The sequence below is a fragment of the Chinchilla lanigera genome, unplaced genomic scaffold, assembly GCF_000276665.1.
Source record: "Chinchilla lanigera isolate Chin_1 unplaced genomic scaffold, ChiLan1.0 scaffold00008, whole genome shotgun sequence".
Taxonomy (NCBI): Eukaryota; Metazoa; Chordata; class Mammalia; order Rodentia; family Chinchillidae; genus Chinchilla; species Chinchilla lanigera.
Genome location: NW_004955409.1, coordinates 8892507 through 8916742, shown reverse-complemented (window position 1 = coordinate 8916742; position 24236 = coordinate 8892507). Strand labels below are relative to the sequence as shown.

The window sequence follows — 24236 nt, the reverse complement described above, 5'->3', positions numbered from 1 at the left end:
GGAAACCACCATCCCGGAGCTTCGAGGAGGGGGCGAGAGAGCGCATTCTTCATTCAGTCGTGTGCCTTGCGAGGGATTTTTTTAAAATCAAAAAAATATTTAAAAAAAAAACCAAAAAACATTTCCGTGCCACTGTCTGTCATCGTCCCCGAGGAAATCGGCCAGGAGCAGCGGAACGTCCCCGAAACCAGACGGCCGAGGCAGGAGGCGCCCAGGCAGTGCCCGCAGCGCCCAGCGCCCGGGCCACCTTGGCAGCGGGACGCGTCTCCGGAGGGGGCCGTGGGGCTGCGGCGTCGTCAAACTTTGGGGCCAGCGGGGCGGGCGAGGGGGCTTCGTAGACCGAGGGCAGCCCCCCAACCATGATGTTTCGCGACCAGGTCGGGGTGCTGGCGGGCTGGTTTAAGGGCTGGAACGAGTGCGAGCAGACTGTTGCGCTGCTGTCGCTGCTCAAGCGCGTGAGCCAGACCCAGGCTCGCTTCCTCCAGCTCTGCCTGGAGCACTCGCTGGCCGACTGCGCCGAGCTGCACGTCCTCGAAGGCGAGGCCAACAGCCCGGGTAAGTGTGCGGCCGCCGCCGCCCCGCCCACCCCGTCCCGGGGCCCACCCTCTCCCAGGACCTCGCGGACCCCGGGGACCCCTCCCCCCCGCGCGCGCCCCAGACGTGTTCCTGCCACCCACTCACCTTGGCCGGCCGCGTTGGGGTTTTACCCACTGTAAACTCCTCAGCCCATTCCTTGTGGTAGCTACGGTAGCATGATTGATTGATTTTTCTCTCATGCAGTTTCCTGGGAAATAAGTAAGTCAGGTCACGTAGAGTCTGGATTTTCTGGGCTTTTTTTCCCCTCTTCTTTTGGGCAGCATGGCTCGCTGGATTTCAGCAACACATGAAGAAGCCCGGACTGTCCACCAGCAGCCGAGCTTGGGTCAGGCTGTATGCAGAAAGAGCCCCCGAACGTGCAATTTTTAACCCCCCCGCCAAAGATATTATATTTTAGAGGTTCGCCTTCGGAATACCTTGTAGATGACGCTACAGACTATTAAAATGACATTTGCAGCAGGGCTATGATGGGATGCACTCACTGGCCGTGACATTCTCGCTACAGATAGGGATCTTGGAGGAGGTGGACTGAATTGGGGTTCCTCGGTGTTAGCTGTGGGGAAACTTTGCTGAACGGAGCAGAAGCGTTTCACCTGACCCTGCTGGCATTTACAGACACCTCGCGTAGTATAGAAAGTGAATGCGACTGGAAGGTCCAGCAGTTTGGTGCTTGTTGGCGGGGGTGGTGATAGCTTGAAGTGATATCCTCAGCAGTGGGGGAGGCTGAGCGGGGGTGGGGGGAAGGTCTTAGGGTTGGGAGTTTGGATGGGGGAGATGCTCGGTTCACCACGCCGCAGCAGGAGGGTGAACAGAGCCCCCAGTGTTTCTGCAGAGAAAAGAATGCAGGGTCCCCTTCCAGCTGTTCTATGTTAGGCTGGGAGCCCAGGCAGCCAGGGCTGCACTGCCACTGGGTCACTAGGTCTAGGCCTAGGCAGGGGGCTTGTGAATGTGCCTTCCCAGTAGCCAGGGAGGAGAGGAGGCCTCTTCCTCATTCCTGCTGCCTGGTGTGGCCCTCCTGATGCTGAAAACCCGAGGATGGGATGTTTCCATATATAGCATCCTGGGGTGGAAGTGACCGCTGGAAATCCTGGCAGGCCTTTGCCTGACTGCATCCACAGGATCCCACACTGCCAAGTATGGAGGGGGATTCGGAGGGAGTCCATTCAGCCCAGCCCGCTCTCCACTCAGCCACTCATGGGGTGACAGCAGCAGGCAGGCCCCCTTCCCTGGGGCTCTGCGTTTATAAATAGCGGAGCAGCCAGCACCTTCCTGAGGGATGAGGAAGGCACAACTGCAGCGCACTCTCCACTTGTGTCTTTAATGTCAGCGGTTCACCTGCTTCGTTTTGCTTTCTTGGGTTTGAAAAACAAGGTTATGTAAACCTTTTTGTTTTATAGAACGGGAGGATTTTAAGTACAGTCATTTATGTTAGAGCTTGACTTCAGCCCTCCTAGGGACTGTTGAATGAGAACTCATCTTCATGTCAGTCAAATGTAGGAGCAACATTTTTTCCCTTTGAGTAATGGAGAGTATTTTCCTCTCCCAGTATAGGAGCTATCATGTTAAGTAAAGCAAGTAGATGTAAAGTATTAAAAACAAATGGCTGAGCTGAAACGAACAAAAATATTCAACCTCTGCAAGTTTTTTTGAAATCATTTGGTAGTTTTCCCCGCAAACTTTTAAAAACCTTATTCATTTGTATAAGATACCTACTTATTTGTGCTGGGAAGTGATGTAGATGCCCAAAATGTAGAACCATTATGTAAGGTGGGGACCATTTTCCAGGTTCTGGATTAATCTGTCAACCTAAACGTTTTGCCTGGATGGAAACGTTTGCACTCATTTTGTTGCATGGCTGGGATGCAGATTCACTAGGGAGCTCCTGGGAGGCTTTGGCTTACTTTTGCAGTATGGAAGTCAGGAAGAGCATCGAAATTTGTTGCAGCATACTTCTTGTGCCTCTCTACGTCTCTGGAACTTGGCCGAGAAGCAGGAAGGAGGCAAAAATGTCCACTTAGCAACTGAAGTAGACGGCACAAAAATCCAAAGACTACTTCAGACCCTCTCTCAGAATATCCTTACAGTTACTCTAGGCACAATCCTAGCATTGCTTTTTTTAAATTTGAAAAATAGTCCACAGTATAATAAGAATAGCACATTTCAAATAGGTTAAGGGGCTGCCATAGCCAGCAGTGAAAAGTGGCCCCTGATAGCTGGACAGCTAGGTGAGGGTAGAAAAACTATAGCTTTTGACACACATTTGGAGCAAAAGGCCTGACGCCTTGGTAGCAACTCTGATCGACCCTCCAGCATCCCTTTGCAACAGCATAAATCAATACTTGCTATTTATGGGCAATCACAGCAAGCTGTCTAAAGAATACATCTTTCAAAAATACACTCTTAGAAAACAGGGAAATGTTCAATATACTTAGAAAATATTTATACCCCAGACAATTAACCTCCGAAGCTGTTTTGCTGTGTAAAATTCTTAACAATTCAGAAAACTAGGCTGTGTAGAATGACTCATTCATTGAATGACTGGGATTTCCTGTACCCAAGTCATCCTATCATTTATTTTGCCTGGTGTGGTTGAAACACACACACACACACACACACACACACACACACACACTTCTAGTGTTTACAGATTTTAAAACTTGATGAATGGAAACTTGATATCTGGGGCTTGATTGCCGTATAATAAAGACAGTAATGGTGTGAACTTGGTTCTGTTTTCTGCAGAACTGACTTTAAATAGAGAGATCGCCTGCCCTTAAACACAGCTTATTTGAGATCTGTAGGATGTTGATGCTAACTTTTCATTTTCTTCAGTGGGCTGAGAATCTGGCAATTCACTGGTTCATCTTTTGTCTCAGGTTCATCATCACTGGAAATGCAAAGAAAGTAACTGTCTCAGTCCCTGTTTAGTTTGGACCCTGACTGTCCCCACAGGGCCACGTGTTAAAGACTTGGTCCCCCAGCTTGGCACTGTTGGCAGAGGTGGGGGTTGGGGTGCATCTTCAGGTCACGGGGTTGGGTCTGCCCTTGAAGAGGAGGTGGGACTCTTTTCTCTTTCTCTCTGACTCCTGGCCACGAGTTGAATAGTTTTGCTGTGGGTTATGTGCCCTGATGGAGCCAACCAATCATGAAGTGAAGCTCCGAAAACGGTGAGCCAAAACAAACCTTTTCTCTTTATAAATTGATGACCTCAAGTATTTGTTATAGTGATGGGAAGCTGGCTTGTACAGTCCCTATGGATTTGTTTGTGCATATGCCTTCGCTTTTCACTCTAGGCTTGGCCAGTGAGTAATGGTCCAGGTCAGCTCTCTACGTGTTGGCTTCTTTGTAGAATGTTCCTGCCCTTAGCTGACAAACCATCAACCACCAGCCCCACCTGGCCACTGCCACCTCTGGCTAGGCTCCTTTTGCAGAGGAGTTATTGCTGGGAAGAGCAGTTCATTGAATCCTTATAATCAGCCAAAATGGAATTCCCCAACTTTCCCTGTGATTCTCAAAGGAAAAATAGGGTTTGATATTGTTTGTGACTTTTGTCATTTGAATTTGCAATATATTTTTCAGCAGAAACATTGTAGTAAGTAGAGATTCACAAGTTAATCCATAAAGACTTTTAAGCCAGAAAATAATGCGTATTTTATGGGGAATTGTGTGTATTCATATTAATGGCAAAAATGTTGTTGCTCACTTTCAATTAAATATGGGAGAAAGGATTCTCTGAAATAATGGTGCTTGAGAAAAAATGATTGTGGACATTGGAAGGGACTTGTGGGTATATTTGCAACTATAGAGGGCTCTATGCTGGTTCTGTGATTTTTATGGATTTTCCGCCCCCTATGGAATAGGGATTCCATCTTCTACCCTTACTTGCTCTTTCAAATCACAAATGGGGAAAAAAGAAAGCAGAAGAGGCTTTTCTGATGATGTGGATAAAGTCTTATTTATAGTTCTCTCATTCAAGTATTCATCAACAAACGTTTTCTGGCAGCCTTTGCATTTCCTCACCCAGAGGGATGCTGTAGGAATACAGAGGTAACTTCCTGTGTTCCAGTGCCTGGTGTATGATAGATAACTCTTGCTGTTGAGTAAATAACTGATAAAATAGTATAGGTGCTGAAGCACAGATCGAGAATGAGAAGTGGGGGGGGGGCGCTGCTGGGGTACTGTGAACCTAGCACCTAACTGCTGGGGGCAGGAGGTCCAGGGGAGGACATGTGGAAGGGACAGCATTTAGTGCTTTGTGGAAGGGACTGGTGTGTGCAGGAAAAACTGAGCGTGGAGTGGCTAGGAGCATGCAGAGCACTGGGATCTAAGAGGCAGAAATTAGAAGCAGAAGCTACAAGTGTGCAGGGCTCTGCTAGCCAAGGAATTTCGAGTTAATCCTCAGAGGTGACACAGAACCCAAGTAGCCTTGTAGGCAGGAGCATGCTGAGGACTAAGAGGGAGGAGGAGGAAGGGGTACGTGTGTGTGCTTGGTGTGGGCTGTGTGGTGTGCTTGGTGTGTGTGTGTGTGAGGTCCGGGGTGTGTGTGTGTATGTACACTTTTGAGACAGACTTTACCTGGTATATATGCCAGCCTCTTTGGTTCCAAGTTTCTTTTTGCGCTTTGGTGGCATCATCAGCTTGGGGCAGCTTGGTGCCTGTCAGCGGCAGCATATGGGGGCAGGGGAGAACTGTGACAGCAGCAGCAGCTGCCGTCCTGGTGGCGGCCGTCTGCTCACACCCACGCAAGGGCATACGCTACGGGGCAGTGGTGGCAAATCTATGGCTGTCTGTTCTCACTGAAAGCTTGGAAAGGTTCACTATCACTTTTTGAGGGTTCTCTTGGAATCCAGATTTTGAAATCTGTCAGACTGGAACTAGTTAATTTGTGAGCCTCTGTGTTCTTGTCTATCCAAGGATGATGATACTTCTTGTTATTACCTAGAAGTTCCTTGTTCATGATCCCACCAAGGGTCTGCCTTATCTTCAGATTGAAGCTCGCCTTTCACTAATATGGAGCTGATACAAATAATATTTTCCTAAATGGTCCTAAACCTTTTATTTAAAGGATTTTCAAGGCGAGATTGGGAGTGACTTGGAACCCCCGAAAGACATGAATCTACTGTGTTCGGCCTTGCTTTAGCTTTGTTGTCCCTCTCTATCCCGGTGAAAAAATATGCACCCCTGACTCCGTTTCCTCAAATACCTTGCCAACACTTTTTTTTCTTCTTTAGTTGGTGATTGAAAAGAAACCACTGCACTGAGCGAGCTGTCGGGACTGTCTTTTCGCTTAGCGTGTTGCTGTTTTCTTTGGTTTGGTCTGGGGTCACTGCACAAGGTTCTGAATGTCAGCTGTTGCTGGTCACCCACATTCTTACTCTTTGCCATGAACGAGTTGGATGTGGCTGTTTAGACCAGCCACCCAACGGCTCAGCTGCCACAGGGTGTGTGTTATAAACAGGCCCCGTCAAAGCAAGAAAAAGGCAGACAAACTTCACAGCAGTCAAATGGTCTTGTTTACATTTAAATAAACAAGCAGGGGCAAACCAGAGGCTAGGAAGGCTAAGAGGTAGCTGAAAGCTGCCGGGTCTGTCCTGCAGGGCTGTGCTTTTAAGGAGAATTGATGACCCAGAGAAGAAGGATGCGTTGCTTCCTCTTGACCCGAGGAAGAGTTGGGCCATTTTTGTCCATCAGTGAAATGCTGTGTCTAACCTATTTTCCAGGAAAAGTGCGGGCCTCGTAGGAAACAGTCTTCATACAATCACTTCTTTGAGTTTTTAGCTTGCTCCTTCCTTTACATCCCTGCTAATCATCCCTTCCAAGGCCTGACTGAGCTCATCCAATTCACATAGATTAAGATGCAGAATGAGACGTCTCCTCGGAGCTATTTTTTGCTCCCATGGAAGCCGCCTGAGGCAGGATTTTCCCAAAGAAAGCAGAGCACACAGAGCTGGAGCTGAGGGTGCTCTGTGGCTGCACCCGGCAAGGCCTGGGCCCTGCCCTGAAGCCTGCACCCCAAGAGCCAGCTCACAGCCCCCCAGGAGCTAGCTGCTCCCTGGAATTCAAACCGATGCCTGGGTTTGTTCCTTTTCCACACAGCCACATGTTAATACTGTTTTTTCTTTTGTCTCAGTTTACTAGGAAAAAACCCAAATGATTCAGTAGTTTCTTTTGCACAGTGGATGTGACCAGCATGACGTTATCCGGTGACGCGTATCCAGCGAGAATCTATGGGCCCAGGCTTCTCGGTTCCTGTGAATGCACCACATTCCCCAGCTGAGAGCTGGGTGCCGTGCCAAAGGGTGAAGTAGGTGCCGTCGTTCCTCTCAAGGAGCTGTGCTCCAGCTGTAGAGGTAAAGCAAACATAGCTGTCATAATTAGACCATCAACAGTTGCTAGACGCCGCAGTTCTTATGAGAGAATGAAACAGGAGTTGAGGGAGGGAGAGAGACTGGAGCAGTCTGAGACTTGCTGACTAGGAGATGCCAGCGGAGTGTGGCCACTGGAAACAAGCCCTGGGAGCTCCCGAGGTGCTTGCCACTTAGTACCTCTGATGCCGTGCACTGGGGCAGCCACACCTAGGGGGACGCCAAGCATGCGCCATGTACAGAGCGGCCTCCTGCACCTTTGAAGGTTGAGTGTGGTGAGCAGGTTGGAGACCGGAAGCCGGAAGCACATTGTCCGTATTAGGGATAATTTCTCAGTGATGGGGAAAGAAGTGTCCACAGGGGGGCTGGGGATTTAGCTCAGCGGCACAGAGCCTTCCTGGCAAGCGCAAGGTCATGAGTTCGATTCCTGGTACCGGAAAAAAACAAAAAAAAAAGTGTTCACAGGTCACTTCACACACTCAGAATGACTTTTAAAAGTAACCACAGCAAAACATCTGCTTACGGAATACTTTCGTCCCTCTTAAGTGTCCATAACATTCTGAGACTTAGGAATGGTTCTCGTGGTTCCTCCCAGTAGGATGCTTTGGTAGCATGCTTGGATCAGAACTGGTGTTAAGCGATAACATCTAGAACACTTACAGGAAAAGATCAAAGTGTCAGAGCAGTCCTTCCCCGAGTGAACAAGTGTACAGATCTCTTGGGGGATCCAGTAACGGAAAACCTTGGTTAGGAAAGCCTGACCCGAGGCTGTCGTACGAGGTTGACGCTGTGGGTGTGTCACGTTTGTAGCAGAGAGACTGAGGTCTGTTGGGGATGGAAGTTAATTTAGAGGTGATTTAGCGCAGTGGCTTTCAAGTGGTATGAATGTGTCTCTGAAGGTTTTTGTTCACATGAAAACGTACTTGGGATGTCGGTGCTTCCTGCCCCCTACTACCCAATCCTAACGGACCAGAGAGAAGTTTGAAAATCGGTCAAGCACGGCGGTTTTCCCACGCTCTGAGCTGAGACCGTGGCGGGCAGAGCTGTGGCCAGCAGAGACCGGGTTGGAATTGGACTGGCTGCAACGCAGTGCTCGGGCCACCATCTCACCTGCTGTCACCCTGTCACACACCTGTTGGAGGCTTCTTTTGGGGCCAGGTTTAAGCTGGCCCAGATGGCTGGGTGTTAGGATGGGGTCACTTTTCCTCTGCCCCCGCCTGGGCTTGCTGTTCTGAGGAAGGTCAATTTCAGGGTCTCTGGTTGGAGTGTTATGGTAGTGTCACGTATGGAGCATGTGAAGGGAATCCTTCTTTACTATGGTGGCTGCATGTGTCGTTAGAAAGCAGGGCGTGGGAAGGGTAGGGACAGGATGGGGTGCTCCTACAGCACTCGGTGGTCAGTAAATGCTCGCCCCGAAAATCTCTGTGGATCGTTGCAGTCAGAGTATCCCAGGGATGCCAGGGCGCTTCCTACCACAGAATCATTGGCTTGAAAATCTTTTTGTCTCTGTAGTGTGATCACTCATTACACTATGGAGCCTTCTGCGTATTGCTTTCAGCAGTGATTTACTGCCTGGTACTTGGAACCGGTGCTCACAGCCCGAACTGAGTCTGGGCTGGAGGAAGGCAGAGCTGGACTCGGCTGCAATGCTTGCCCGGCTTTTTGGACGCATCACAGTTGCAATTTCCAGGCATTCTGATGACTAGTGTCCCATGGAAAACGAGGCTCCTGGAAAGATAGGGATGTATATATATAAAATTTTTTTCTTCTGATGCCGTGGACTGTGAAGTTGAACTGGAAAGAGCAAGAATGTTAATTCCAGAGACCGGATGGGAGCGATCTCTTTCCACTTCCCCCGCACACAAAAGTGCAATCCTTGGAATTTCTGAAGCAGCAGATCCCGGTCTGTTGGTGGAATCTGAGTATTTGTGTGTGCAGCATAAATACATACGTAACACTGCCTTTCCACAAGCACGTTTCTATGGGGGTGCGTGCACCAGACCTGGGATTTCAGCATAGTGAGCCTGCGTGATAGAGATGGCGGTGCTGCGCGTTCTTGAATTTTTGGAGAGGTGAAGGAATACGAGGCAGCATCCACGGCCTCGGGGCAAATGCCATCCTCTCCTGTGGTACAGAAGGAAGGAGAAAGCGGGTTCCCTGCATTCAAGGGTCCGGGCGGGTTAATGCAGCCCCTGCATGAGACCCCAGAGAAGCCGTTCAGCGCCAGCCTGTGGTGAGGATGCGGGAAGCAGCGCGGGTTCGCTGGCGTGGGGAGGGTGCGCTGTGGAGAGCCAGCACCATTTCCTTCTTGAGGGGGGAGTGAGAGGAGGGGAGATGGCACTGGCTGTGGGTCTGCCGTGTTGGGGCGGAAAGCGGGGTGCTGGGGGTGCCCCATAGCTAAGTTGCAGCTCAGCCTCTGCGAAGCCCCTGAGTCCTGATGCATCAGACGGAGAAGTGGGCAGGTGTGTGGCTTTGGTGACTGACAGGTCTTCTCTGCCGCTGCAGCCCGAAGGGAGGTCTCCCGTGCTGTGCCTGCCTCAGGGCTCCTGCGTGCAGACCCCGTGTGACTTAGCCTGTACCCGGGAGAGCGGAGCCTGAGGCGAGATCTGGCCACGCAGGTGGTTTCCTTCGGGCGCTGAGCCCAGGCAGCAGGAAAGGGACTGGGAAGAGAGACGCAGAAGAGGATGGAGGCCCAAACCGGCCTGATAAGCAGCTGGCCGCTGCTAGGGGCAGTGGGGCTCACTCCCTCGGGGGTGCCAGAGAAGTGGCCGAGGGACAGAAGTGGGCATGCATCCGCTGGTTCCCCTCTTCCCCTGGCCAAGGGTTGTCCATGGTGCTAAGTCCCTGCACTGCCTGGGTGACACATAGGTGACGGCAGAGCCAGGGCCACAGGGACCTCAGGCCATGGTGTCCCAGAGGGCACAAGGCGGAAAGCTAGAGAGAAGTGGTACAACTGAGGCAGGGCGCTGGCAGGTTATATGCAGTGTAAGCTGAGGTGAGGAGGCGCACTTGTCAGATCCGTGGATGCAGAGTTGTGACCCAGAGCATTTGGATCTAACAAGGTGGCATGTGTCCCTGCACTGGCATCGCCTGGACCTGAGGAAGAGGATGCGTGGTACAGCCATGGCACCGACTTCCAAGAGCTCCATAGGAATAACGTCATAATGCCCCTAAGCTCTTTGATACTGTTAGTATGTTCAGGACACACGGGCCCTGCTGGCCAGGCTACCCCCGGAGACTGGGTACAGTCCTAGGTGCACACTTTGAGGAGATGGACAGGTCAGAATGTGGCCAGAGGAGGGGGGAGAGTGGGGGGCTTTGGGAGACTAGGCTGAGCTGCGAAGATGAGCAGGCAGCTGTCGTTGGTGACCTGCGAGGTTGGCTTACAATGGAAGGCTTAAATTCTGTACTTATGAGGTATGATCGAAAATGTTTACTTAAATGTTTTTCTATTACAGTAAAAGACACATTGCCGTGACCCTTTTTCAGAATACTCCCCCTTGCTTTGAACACACCACATTGCCCCTGCCGCTTTCTAAAGCAGCTCTGATGTCTTCCTTCCTTAGTGTTTTTAGGCCCACTGTTGTGGCGGCCTTGATGGCCTGAATTCATTCAAAATGTTTACCTTTCGTGGTCAGTTGACTCTGGGGACAAGCCAGAAACCACATCACAGCGGATCTGGTGAATGAGGTGGACGAGGACACTCCGTGATGTTTTTATGAGACTCCCTTTGCATGGAAGGCACATGGCGGTAGCATCCCCCATATTTTTTATCACATCTCATAAAGACACTCAGGAAAGGACTTCCAGAGCTGAACTACTTCAGAAAGTGGCAAGAACAAAGGGATGAGTGTGTTCAAATCGAGGAGGAGGGTTTTGAGGGGAATAGAGGGCAGCAGGTATAATTCATTTAGAAGGTAAAGAATGGCTTGATAATGATTAGGGTATCCAAATGACGTAAGTTAAAGAAGAAACAACAGCTTGGGTTTTATCAGAGGTGGATGGGCCTTTAGCGTTGGGCGACATGTAGAAGAGTGAGTACATCTAAGCAAGACTGGCTTATGTTTATTGAACTCCTGCTCCATGCCCAGTGCTAACCTGAATTATCTGCACGTACAATCTCACTTATTCTCCCCAGCAACCCTAGGCAGTGGGGGAGGAACGGCCATGACTGCACTTGGAAACAAGCAGTCCAGCTTCCAAACTGTCTACACCTCTCCACTGCGGGGATTAGTGGCTGTTTAGAAAAGAAGCTTCGGACCTCTTGGGTGACTTCCAGAGTCCAGCTCTATGATCCTGTAACTTCTGTGCGTCAGGGGTAAAGATCTAGAAACAAAGCTGTCGGTAGCAGCAGAGAGAGATGACGTGAATGAAGGAATATATGAGTGAATGAACAAGGGTGGCCTTAAAAACCTTCCTCAAATTATTTCCAGTATATTCCTCCTGTACTTCTTGGCTTGCGGCTTTTTGTCTGTGCAATGCATGCACTGAGTGATTTTCAGTTCCTTTTTGAAATAGGCAGCAAGGTGAGTGACGTCACTGTGACCAGTAGGGTGACCGACCGCCATGTTTAAGGAAAGATGTCATGCACTGAATTGGATCTTTTCATTTTGGGTTACCCAAAAGCCATGGTAAATGCTATGTCTGCCATTTATTAGCAAAGACAACTCATAAACACAATTTAGAGCCCCAAATTGTTTTTTCTCCATATAGCTCTAAAAATGACCGAAGGATATTCTTTGTAGGGTACAGCTTGAGTATCCCTTACCTGAAGTGCTTTGGACAAGAAGTGTTACAGATTTTGAAGTGTTTTTGGACTCTGGAATATTTGTATAAACATTACCAATTTGAGCAATCCTAACCCATACCCGCCAAGTCTAGAATATTTGAAATTAAAACTTTTTGAATATAAAGTTTGAGATTTTAGAGTATCCCAAAGATTGGGGGTTTGTCCAACTTTTCTCTTCCCCTTCCCTTCCCTCCTTCCTTTTTTCTTTCATTTGTTTTCTTCACTTTTGCCTTAGCACGTTGCTGGGCCAGTCACTGTGCAGGTAACTACATAACACAGACACTGGAATTACTGAGTGGATGAATGTAGGAAGGGACAGCACTAGTAGCTGTGAAAATGAAATGTGATAAATTACAACAGTTTGAGAATGTATCAGATGTACCACCCAGAGTCTAGCAAATACTAAGTGCTTAATGGCCAGTTTCCAAATCATAGAAATTACGCAAGATAGACATAGTTTCCATCTCACATGAGGAAACAGGTTCAGGGTGGCTGGAAAAGTGCCGGTGTGTTTCTGATCCCGTGATGAGTCTTTACAACCCCAAGGATGCTGAGGATTCCAGTGCTTCAGTAAATAAAAGAGTTGGCAGTTAAAAGAAAAACAGGTGAGGATTTTTAATGATCCACACTGTTATTTTATATATTTATTCTGGGAAGAATTCTCTTCAGCTTGTCCGTTTAAATGTCCTTTTTGAGTATTACTTTTTAATCTTGTGGGTATTGCTATGGCTTGGCTTCCTTTTTCCACGGCTTTTAAAAAATATTGCATAAATGGCATCAATTCAAACATTTCCCTTCCAGACATCATGGAATGGGCCCTTCTGCTGCTCTGTGACTACGGGGAGGATGAGGGGAGAGATGCAGGCTGTGCAAGCTGCCAAGAGGAAAGACCAAGTGGTGATGGCGAATGTTTTAGAACTTTCAGTGACAACAAACCGCCTGGTGCAGCACGTGTGCCATAGGTTTGCTACCACGGGGCTAAGGGCTGATTATCCGGATCCCATGGTATCCTTGACTTTGACAAAGTGGGAATGGATGTGCTGGGTCAGGATCTCTTTAGGACTTGGGAATGGGGCCGAACACAAACTTGAGGGCTGCAAGTTAGCGTGAGCTTCTCACCGTTTGCAAGTGGTGGGACGTTTCTGAATGTTATTTAGGAAAACACACGTTAGAGTTGGTCAGGAGTGAATTCTGCCTATTTCCTGTTCTAGCAATATAGCATTGAGAAGGTGGAAGAGCCCTTGTCTGCTGGAGACTTGAGAAGACTGATGCATCCCAGGCCATGGGCGTACAAGGGACCTGGGAGGAGGCTGGCGTCCCAGCCACTTGCCTCCCAAGCACCCATGACCTGGGTTTTGGTCTCTCCCAGCTTCCCCACTGCTGACTCACACCACACTGACTGAGTTTTCTGTGCTGGGAATGAGCGATGCTGTATTTACCTGAATTGTAAGGACTACATTTACTAAAATGGCCTCCTTGAAATTTCTTGTGAGGACCCACCCTGTTTTATTTCTTTATTTATAGGAGAGCACAGCTTTGTTTTTATCAGATGACAGCTAGCAGTCATATTTTGAAATTTCAGAGAGTTGCAGTGTAGGAAGGTTTGGCTTGATTTTAGCATGTTTTAGCTACAGTTCCAGCGATGTCCTCTGGGTTTGTACAGAATCCGAAGCAGCCACGCTGGAGTTAGCTTTGATCTCAGCAGAGGTCTGTGTGTTGTTCAGGACCGCCTGCTGCCTTTGGAAAGGGATTCTGTCCATTCATGGGGTAAGCAGTTCCTTAGGGGTGTTTACTTGCATGGCAATGTGACCAGCCCGAAGACCCCCGGGCCACTGCTCCTGCTTCCGCTGTCCCCCAGCCTCTCAGGGCTCGCTGGCATCGTGAACCTCTGTACAGCCCTAGTCATGGGGCACTTACCTGGTGCTGTACCATCTGACTACACCACCCTGTAGCCCTCTTTACTATCCACCTCCTCATCGTGTCTGGCACACCGGGGACCTCAGTGCATTTTCACTGAAAGAATGGATGAGCGAAGACAATGAAATCTAACTCCAAACCCTAGTCCATAAGTCTAGGTTGTGAAAATGATCTAATTATGTAAAAGATTAATCATGAAGAGAACAAAATGAGAATCCTCACGCTGTTGCTGTGAGGTATGTGATAAAAGCTGGGGGGGATACAGACTTAATTCTCATCCCCTTCCCGAAGACCTAGGCTGGGTGTGTTCACCTTCCAAACAGTACTTAAGCACTGTGAGCCTCTGTTTTCTTGACCGTGAGGTGGAGTTCCCACTTTGGAAGTCGCAGGGCTAGTCACCAAGATTATACATGGGTAAAGTGCTTTGTAAACGATATCACACTATAGAAAGTAGGGTGATGTTCTTCTCAGAGGACCAGCTGAAACAATTAGATCACAAATTCAGGCCTGTGGGTGTTTAAAAGGTCCAGGAAAGATGGCTGTGATTTCTTTCTCAGAGCTTTTTCTTGGCTAGCCAGAGCTGGAATGAACACGTGGTTCTCTTGATGTACACCAGTGACCCCGGGCCCGGTCAAGACTGGGAGCTGATGATTCATTGGGGACCGTAAGCTGCAGGGCCCGCTTGTCTGTAAATTGTCAAAGTTAAGTTTGCATCTCCTTTTACCCTTTTAATGGATTAGATCATTGAGTACTGCCCACAAGTAGGAAGAACTCAGCTGTCAGCGCTAAAGAATTTCTTTTGGGGAAAGTCACATAAAATGTGTTGTCATCACCGCATTCCGGCCGCCAGTATTCCAGTGTGAGTTGACAAGGAGCATTTAAACATACCATGTGGATTCTATATGTTAATCGGTGGTCTGAAGTCTTTAAAAATTTATGATAGTTTTTTAAACTATTTTTTAAAATATAACCCTTCATAAAAGTTATTGTCCAACCTAGAACCGTTCAGTGTGAACCTTTGAGTATTTTTGTGTCCCTCCGCTAAACAAGAAAATAATTATGCTTTGTTTTTCTTTGCTACTATTCCCACCTTTACCTTTTTTTTTTTTGGTTTTTCTCCGGTACCAGGAATCGAACTCACACCTTTGCGCTTGCCAGGCAGGCGCTGTGCCGCTGAGCTAAATCCCCAGCCCCTAACCTTTACCTTTCACTGAACAAGTGTTAGTTGGAAAAGGGCAAAGCTTTCTTTTCATTGTTCTCTGTCATTGTTTTCAACAAAACTTCCCCCTTCTTACATTTGTTTTTGTGGCAGAACGAGCTGTGTTAGCACATTTTCCAAATCATTGTGGTATTTGCAGATGATTGGAGCCCAGCTAAAATACTGAGAGTCTGGACAGTGAGGTCAAACTGCAGTCTTGAGTGTGATCCTGATCTTAAACTGCTGGTGGATGATATATAAATAATTCTGCGTATGTGTTGGGGTCAGGACATTTTTCAATGGGAATAATTAGGACAAGTATTATTGCTGCTGGGTTTTTTGTTTGTTTGTTTGCTTTTGGTTTTCGGTACACCCTCCTACCTTTTCATTGAGAGAGAGAAAAAACACACAACTCCCAGCGTTAAAACAGGAAATGCTTGGGTACTTTGTTGAAGTCTTTAAGAGTTCACTTGAGCATACGTTTGTGTGCAACGAAGATGGAGGTGGTGCCTTGCTGCCCCGGAACTTGCTGGTGCTCCCCGTGCTCGATTGCAAAGACGGTGGAGTGCGGGAAGCTCCTGGGATATGAACGCTAAAAGCAACAGTGCGTTCTCGATTGAATTCTGCATTGGGAAAACATATGACCCTAAAGGATGGTATTGTGCCAGTTGGTGCAATTTAAATGTGGAGTGTATGTTAGGGCACAATGCTGTCATCGTGTCGTGGTCACGTCAGGTCGTGGCCTCAGTATGAGGAGCTGCATTACAAAAGTCTTCAGGGGTGAAGGGGCACAGTGTCGGAAAGATGTTACTCTCTGGGGCTACATATAAGGTGAGGCTGCTTGGGAATTGGTGATCTTACTGAGAAGAATATGAGAGTAAATTGTGCTGTTAATTTAACTTTTGTTTTGTTCAAACAATTTTTTTTGAGATAGGAAGTTAAATTTTATTTTTACCATTTAGCTACCTTTCCCAGAACATTGGCTCAAAGAGAGCATCACTTAGGCTTTGTCACCTTTGCCAGAGAAATGACAAGACTTCCAGTTGAACTTGGACTGCAGACACAGCCTAAGTGCTGGGGCACGCTTACCCCACTTCAACTAGCACAGTTATTCATGGTGTATCTGCAGAGCAGATTTCACGTGGGTCCTGTATTTTTCTTTGCTGAACCTGGCAACCCCTTCCTGAGGTGGCAGTGCCCCCCACTTCTGGTAGAGAGGGTGGCATCGGAGGTGTGATCTGTCATGTGGAATGAATGATGCTCAGGACTCAGTCTCCCGCTGGGTGATGTCCATTGCTTCTGTGCACGGGGCTGGGACTTCGCATGTGTTTGGATGTGATTGTCTCCCTGTCCTCTCTTTGATTGATTTTTTTTTCTCTGAGCTGATTCGAGCTTTCTCCATTTCTCTGGAGTTGGAAGAAGCAGCTCAGTTACATTTCATACTAAGTTACCCACATCCTGACATTCCTTGACAGTTTTAAGATCTTCTTCCGACGCCCTTGAGTAGAATGGATACTGGAATCTATTTTGACAGCTGTTGAAAATGGAGGCTGTTGTTACAGGAGGTTAAAGAGGTTATTTGTAACACTGTTATTATTCAGGGAACCTTCTGAAAAGATGTGCTCGCTCTTCAGGCAAATAGTATTTCATAGAATTTAAATGACTGTTTTTCACAGTTAGGTTATCAAGTGTAATGCTCTTAAGAATTCCGTAGCTAGCAATATTTTCCATTAATTTCCCCCACCAAAGTATACATGTACTCGATGATGGTCTCAGTTACCAGCGCCTTCTGAAACACAGGTGTAGACTCTTTAAATACAGTCTATTACCAGCTGTCTGGCTGATAACCTTCCCTCTAAAAGTGACCTTTGACAATTTCATAAGGAATGCATATTTATAGTATTGTGGTGTTCAGCTACTAAAAGAGACTTCTATGCATGTAACAGGTGGCTTCAGTTGGCTGCTTGCATTGCAACTTGCTTCAAATAAAACACTGCATTATTTCACCCTTGGAATTGTGGCTGCGTGCTAGACTGACTTTGTCTGTGGCACACTGCCTTTCAGCGTGGACTTTCGGGGGCTGGGTGTGCTACCTTGCCTGTGCAGAAGAAGCAGGAGCTCTGTACAGATGAGATGCAGCAGCTGAGGCATGAAACATCCGGGGTCTTTTGGAGGCAGCAGGGCAATCTGTCAGAGGAGCTTTTGTTTTCTTGGGTTGAGGGCAACTGTTCAGATTAACCATTTAGACTTGATTGTTCTTTGATCTCAAGCCTGGAGCACTGAGGACAGCTCTGTCAGGTTAACTGTCAGCACACGGCTTCACACACAGTAGGCACTCAAAGTAAAATTTGTTCGGGAGAACGTTCGAACCCTTATGTTTGGGTTATCATTTAATTTTAGGTATGATTTAATTACTTGAAATAGAAGATCTTTCAGTTATTGCCCTTTATCCCATTGCTTGGCAACACAGTTAACATGTTTTCTGATGAAAATAAATGTTCTGATCTAAGTTTGTACTTGATAAGATTCTAACATAAAGAATCAGAAGCATGAAATGGATGAAGTGGAATTTGGCATGTAAGTTGTTCCTGAGAAGTTAATTTTATTAAATGTACTATCTCTTGTGCCTCTCCAAAATTTATCAAATTGTGCAAATCAGATTCTAGCAGATTGGGTAGAAGAATTTTTTTTAATGAAGATAACGTTCTTATAAGAATAGTTACACAAGTTATGTAACTCCCACAGACTAGATGTTATTTGCATTTTATAGATGAGGAAACTAAGGTTCAGAATGGTTAAAATGTACCTAAGAGGGGCTGGGGATTTAGCTCAGTGGCCCAGCACCTGCCTGGCAAGCGCAAGGTTGTGAGTTTGATCCCTGGTACCGGAAAAAAACAAAACAAAACAAAACAAAACAAAAAAAAGTACCTAAGGTCACCAACATATTTCTGACCCCACATTGAAATCTTTGCCAGATCAAAAGAAAGACAGAGTGAGAAAGAGAAAATATGACATAATTACTCCTATCATTTATATTTTCTTTTTGCCATAAGTACATAAATCATTTTTTACAGAAATTCACAAAATTATGACATATGAACATATTATACAATGGTGTATAGCTATGCACATGCTGTTTGGTGAAAAATATATCTTAGCTGCTTTTTACACTTAATATGTCATTAATATCTTACTATATACCACAAATTCTTTTACAACAGTATTTTATTTTATTTTTGAGATGGCGGTCTTACTATATTGCCCAGGCTGGTCTCTGAATGCTAATCTCAAGTGATCTTCCTGCTTCAGCGTCCTGAGTACTAGGACTGCAGGTCTATGCTTCTGTCCCTTGTAATAGCAATGTGTTAATGGTGGTTTCTGTAGGTCTTATAAGGTTGAGGTCTCTGATTCACAGACCTAATGGATCAAAAAGCTTCACTCTATTGTGTTCAATTTCTTTTTTCTTTCTTGCAGTATTGGGGATTGAATAAAGGGCTCTTACATTGAGCTACCCCTCCCCTGCCCTTTTTTTTTTTTTTTATTTTGAGGGGGAGTCTCCTAAATCACTAAGTTGCCCAAGCTGGTTCAAACTTGAAATCTTCCTGCCTCAGCCTCCCTGAGTGCTGGGATTACAGGTCTGAGCCACTGTGCCTGCTTGTGTCTGAATTTTCTAGCCAAATAGGGTGTGGATACTTCGGTTGGATTTTCCATGTTGGCCGCCTTTTTGTTCATTCTACTTCAAACATATGTTCCGAATATAAGTAGCAAGCCTCCACTAGTAAGCAGAGTTGTTTAATAAGCCTGGTGATATTTACATGAGTTAGAGCCGGTGAGCCTGAATGTGGGAGGCCTATGTCCTTCCTAGAGGAAATAAGTTACCTTGTGTTCGTCTGTCTAGTCATTCATCCATCCATCCATCCATCCATTCATTCAGATTTTGTGCCTATTCAGAACTAGAACTAGAACTAGAACTAGAACTATATTTTTATAAAAAAGAACCCGTACTGTATTAGAAGTTGAAGACCCAGCCATATAGAAGGCACAACCCCTTTCCTAATTAGAAAGCAAAATCCATGGCTTGCAGTTGTTTTCTGTCACCTGTTCATCCTGGAATCGTACTGTCATTTCCTGTAAGGCAGGCGCTCCCCTCACCCCATGCACTGTGCGTTCTCTAAATGTCTACATGGCTTGTTTATTTCCTTACGGCTTCCGCTCACGTCCCCTTCTCAGAAAAGCCCAGCCCGCCATCCTCTGTAAGCCCTGCGCCCTGAATTATTTTGTTCCTGGTGTCCATCACCACACGACACATTGCATTATGTATCTGTTGATTGTCTGGATTTCCCACGAGGAGTAAGGTCTGTGGAAGGAGAGTGTGGTGACTTTGTTGACTCTTTTTCCCCAGGATCAGAGCGCTACGTGGAATATAACACACAGGCATTAAGTGTTTGTTAAATGAACGAAGTCCCTGAATATCTGCATTGTTCTGGTGTAGCTGGCACTGTACACGGTGATCAGTGCTACAAGAAAAATAAAGCAGAAAGTTCTTTCAAATGCCTGTGGATGGAGGGCCTGGGTTGTAAAAGGCAGAAGATACTGGTAGGCAGCTTCCTTCTCTGTTCTCTTTCCTGTGTGTCTTCCAGTTCTCCACTTGGCTGATGACGGCCACACTGTCAGTTGAGCCGAGTCCTTTTGAGGAATATTCTGTTCTTTTCCTGACCTTCCTAGCAGTGGCATGGAAACCCACATGTGGCAGGGTGTGAGGTTTCTTTTCTTTTTTTTTTTTTTGAGACAGGGTCTCACTGTGTAATCCGGGCTGACCTCAAACTCACAGTGAACCTCCTGCCTCAGCTTCCTGAGTTCTGGGGTTACAGGTGTGCGCCACCATGCCTGGCAGTGTCTGAGCTTTGTGTCTCGCAGACCAGGAAGCAGCATGCCTTCCAGCGGCAACCCTTTCCTTTCCCAAGCAGACAGAAGCGCCAAAGAGATGCAGAAACCAGCAAATATTAGCAAAGGGACAAGGTGCTTTGATTGTAGTTCTCTTGCTTTTGTAATCACACGATATGGAATCTAAGTTCTCAGAGGGATGCACCGTAGACAAACTTCAGAGGTTTTTTTTTTTTTTTTTGGTTTTCTTCCTGTACCGGGAATCGAACTCACGACCTTCCGCTTGCCAGGCAGGCGCAGTGCCACCGAGCTAAATCCCCAGCCCAGAGACTTCAGCGTTTTAAGAATCAGGATCCCCGATCTCAGGCCTTGCCTTTTCCTCCTGCAGTTGTTGTCACCCAGGCCTGCCTCAGCCTGGATCAGTGTCTAGCAAAGGTCACACCCAGAGAGGACGGAAGAGGGGCAGCTCTTGGCTGTGGGCGTGGCTGGTGTTAGCACAGGCTGCTGGGATCCTCTCGTTCCTGTCACACCCAAGACAGTCATGCGCAGGAGAAATGGCCCTGCCAGGAGGCCAGTGCGTCCCCATGAGAAGGGCTGGCTGGGGCTCTGTCCCACAGACGCTCGGCAAGGCTGCCCATAGCCCCCGAGGGAGACGTCGACATTCGTGAGGAGACGTCTGCTTTTCACAATACCAAGGGCCCTTTGCTACTGGCATTGAGTGGACGGGGCCAAGGATGACAGATGTCATCTACGTTCAGAGCAGTTGTCCCCCGGCCCGCTTGACTTCTGAATGTCCACCGGGCAGCCGGCCGTGCAGACAGACTCCATGGAAATCATCAGAGCCTAGAACTCGCTCTAGGGCAGAAGATACTTTTACACAGTTTAAATGGAGGGAAGCCTGTATTCTGTTTCGTCCGAGACTTTGCCGAGGGTCCTCGTCCACACTGGCGTTGCTCCTGGTGCTGTTGAGATCCATGTCTGGGCAGTGCGAATAGTGTGGCGTTTACAGTGACTGTCGCGCCAGATCCCGGGTGAGCACCCAGTGCAGCACCGGGTCCTTCAGAGACCCCGTTTCCGGACATTTCCACACTATAATGTGGATCAGACCCTTAGGAGCTACTGCTCTGGGATTGCTCCTTTCGTCGCAGCTGGGCCAGATCACCGATTTAGTAAGGTTACACGCTGATGAGCTCGCCTGCCCGGTGCCTTTCATCCCGGTGGTTGGGGTTGGAAACCTTTGCTCAACTCTAACTGCAGCCGCAGCCTCACCGCTCTTCTCCATGAACCGTGTTTGACCAAAATGACCCATGCTGGATGCTTCACATGTGCCTGCAGCTCCGAGCGACCGCTTCCTTCTCCTCCTTGCTCCTTCCCTCTCCAGATCCCATCCGCTCCACAGAGCCCAGTTCCCTGACCCCCTTGTGCGGTCGCTGTTCCTTGTCTGCGCCGCGCGGCGACCCCGTTCCCTCGGAAACACCCTAACGCAGGCACTCCACACCACTCCACACCCTGGCCGCTCAGCTGCCTTTTTACGTTGGTCTCTGCAGATGGTTTCCGGCTTCCCTTCAGATAGTCAGTCGTCTCAGTCTTAGCTTTTATCCCGTGCGAGGTCTGCACGCTCTTTATATAGAACAAGGTCGCGCTCCTGGCTCTACTCTCCTGGCTTCTTTCCTTCTCCAAATGTGTTTCTTTTCCTGCCTGTCGCTTTGCTAATTAATGAAGTGGACATTGTATGGGAGGATGCTTTTAAATACAGAGAAGTAAAAAAAAAAAACAAAACCATCAAGTCTGATACTCAAAGACACTCAATGGTCAATGTTTTAGAGCATTCCCTCCCAGACTGTTTTCTCTATATTTATATGTGAACAAAGTAAAAGTCATGCGCTTTTTTTGTTGTTTTGAGACAGGGCCTTGCTGTGTAGTTTGGGCTGAACTTGAACTCACTGTGATCCTCCTGCCTCAGCCTATTGAGTGCTAGGATTACAGGTGTGGGCCACCATGCCCAGCTAAGAATCATGCACTTTTTTTTTCTTTTTTCCTTTCTTGTCTTTTTTTTGGAGACAGGGTCTCGCTATGCAGTTCATACTGGCCTTGAGCTCACTTTGTAGCCCTGGCTGGCCTCAAAGTCACAACGATCTTCCTGCCTCAGTCTCCTGAGTGCTGGGATTACAGGCATGTGCTACCATGCCCAGCGAGAATCATACACTTTATGGAGTTTGTATTTTGCCTTTTTTTTTCACATTTCATTTAGTTTTATATCATGAGCATGTCCCCTCATCACTAGTCTTAGAAAACATGCTTATTATATAAAGACAGAATGACACAACAAGCCTCTAAACACCAACACTGAGCTTCAGTAATTTTCAGCGTTCTGTCAGTCTGAATCCATGGTTGTATTGACTCCATTGTATGCATGATACCTAATTTATGTAGCCATTTCTCTGTATTGAACATTTGGATGATTTCTAGTTTTCTCTAATTATGGATATTTATGTTTTGGTCCTTCAGGTCATAATTATTATTCTTGCTTCCCGGAGAATCTAATTAATTTCTTCGTGATGAAGTCATTCTTGCTTATTATTAGTTTCATAATCTGGGGTTTCGTTGCATTTCATATGTGAGGCTCTTTTCATTGTCATTTTTTGCCCTTCATCCGTCAAGTATTTCTTGCATTAGCTGGAATGGATCTTGAATGAATTGGAATAATAAGTTTTGTTTCCCTACGCACTTTTTCGGGAGGAGATAAAAGTGGAAACTGGAAATGTAAGGATGGTATTTACTCCCTTTGTGATTATGTGAGAGGAAAGCGCAAGAAGGAATAAGGAAATAATTTCAGGAGAAATGATAGCTGACAGATTATAGTCTCTGTCCTATGGAAAATTATTTTGCAAATGCTTAATTCTTATGGAAAAATAGTTCCCCTTTAAGGGCTGAAATAGTGACCATCTAAATTAAGCGCACTTGAAACCAATATGCAGAAGTGTTTTTCTTGAGCTGATTTAAATTTCTACTTAAACAAGTGCGCCCATATGAATAACACCCCAGCATCTTCCGTGGAGAGGCCCCGTTGCTGCCTCTCCTTGAAAGAGGGGCTTTCTTGGGTGCTGGAGAGGAGGATTTCTTAGCTCTGGTGCTGGGCCAGCTGGGCAGGATGAGCCGGGGGGTGGAGGTAGAGGAGGGGGAGATTACAGTGCCTGCGGGAGCAAGTGAAAGAAGGGTGACGGATTCCCCCAGTTCGGACAGGATTTCTCCTGCGGGATGTACTGACCTCATACAGGAAGGTGACTCATGTATCTGCCTACTCGAAGAAAATACCTTTGCTTCTTCCATGCACGAATAAAATACGATTACTATTTTTAAAAATAGATTTTCAGAGATTTGCCATAGAGGTATGTAGCAGAGAAAGTAAAAATCTCCCCTAACTTACAGCCTTCCCTACCAGTTGAGCCCTAGGACTCCAGGCCATCTCCACGCCTGTATTAACATGTGTTATCTGCATAAGGGACAGAGGAAAAATGCTACTTTTTAAACTACTGATGTTAATTAATCTGCGAGTGTTCAGATCTTTGAAGTCTACAGACCCTGTATGGCTCTCCTGGTAGAAGTAAGATAATTAGTACAAATAACAGGACAGGCTTTGTCAGCTATGGAAAACTGTAGCAGAGAAAAAGCTGAAGAGCAAGAAAATCAAAGCAGGAGGTTTTCCCTTTTTTTATTAGTGTGTTTGTGATGCATAAGAAATTCATTCATTGTAAGGAGTTGGTGCGTATACATGTGACATTTTGATCCTTTTTACTTCCCTTTGCCTTCCCTTCCCTCCTGTTGTCTCCCCCATCTCCAGATTCCCTTATTCAGAGGTTACATTTTTTAATCTCTGAGTCAGATTTAATTGGTGGCTGTACTTGATCCCTCAGGAGCACATTAAAATAGTCACTATGACAAGATGACTAAATCATGAATGAATTTAAAATATTAAGCTAGTCTCCGTCACACTAACATACCAGCAACTTGTTGGAGCTTAGTTTTTGCACTGGAATTTAAGTGGCAGGAATTTTGCATTGCTAACATGTGGCTTTTTTGTTTTAACTTCGGAACACGGCAACTGATGTGTTGCATGAGGCCTATTTCCAGGTTGAGGTCAACCATGAGTGACTGATTATATTGCTAACCATAACAGGAATTAAATCATGAAGACAGTGAACTTTGGATGTGTAATTCACTTCATTCATTCATTCAAAAAATACCTATTCCGTAACATGAGCTTTCCTCGGTAACTGGAAGGCAAACTTTCACACCTTGCCCTGTCGTTCTTTAGTATTTTGCAACTGCTTTTCTGTCCATCCACACTACCTTTCTCTCCTACGTGTGACAACATCCCTCTCATCTTTCATGTCCCAACACAAAGGTCATTTTTAATGTCTTGCCATTTCAGCTCTCCAGGCTGTCCTGGCAAATCCCTTATGCAGGCCTCACATTTCAGTAGATC

At 46.9% G+C, this 24236-nt stretch overlaps 1 protein-coding gene across 1 annotated transcript in view; it reads left to right on the top strand.

Moving 5' to 3' along the window:
- Positions 1–344: 344 nt before the first annotated feature.
- Positions 345–24236, top strand: part of Samd4a (sterile alpha motif domain containing 4A) — a 199967-nt gene continuing 176075 nt past the window's right edge. Inside the window, exon 1 of the mRNA XM_005376760.2 lies at positions 345–555. Coding sequence (XP_005376817.1) covers positions 360–555 — 196 coding nt within the window. The 5' untranslated portion in view covers positions 345–359. The remainder of the gene's footprint in view (positions 556–24236) is intronic.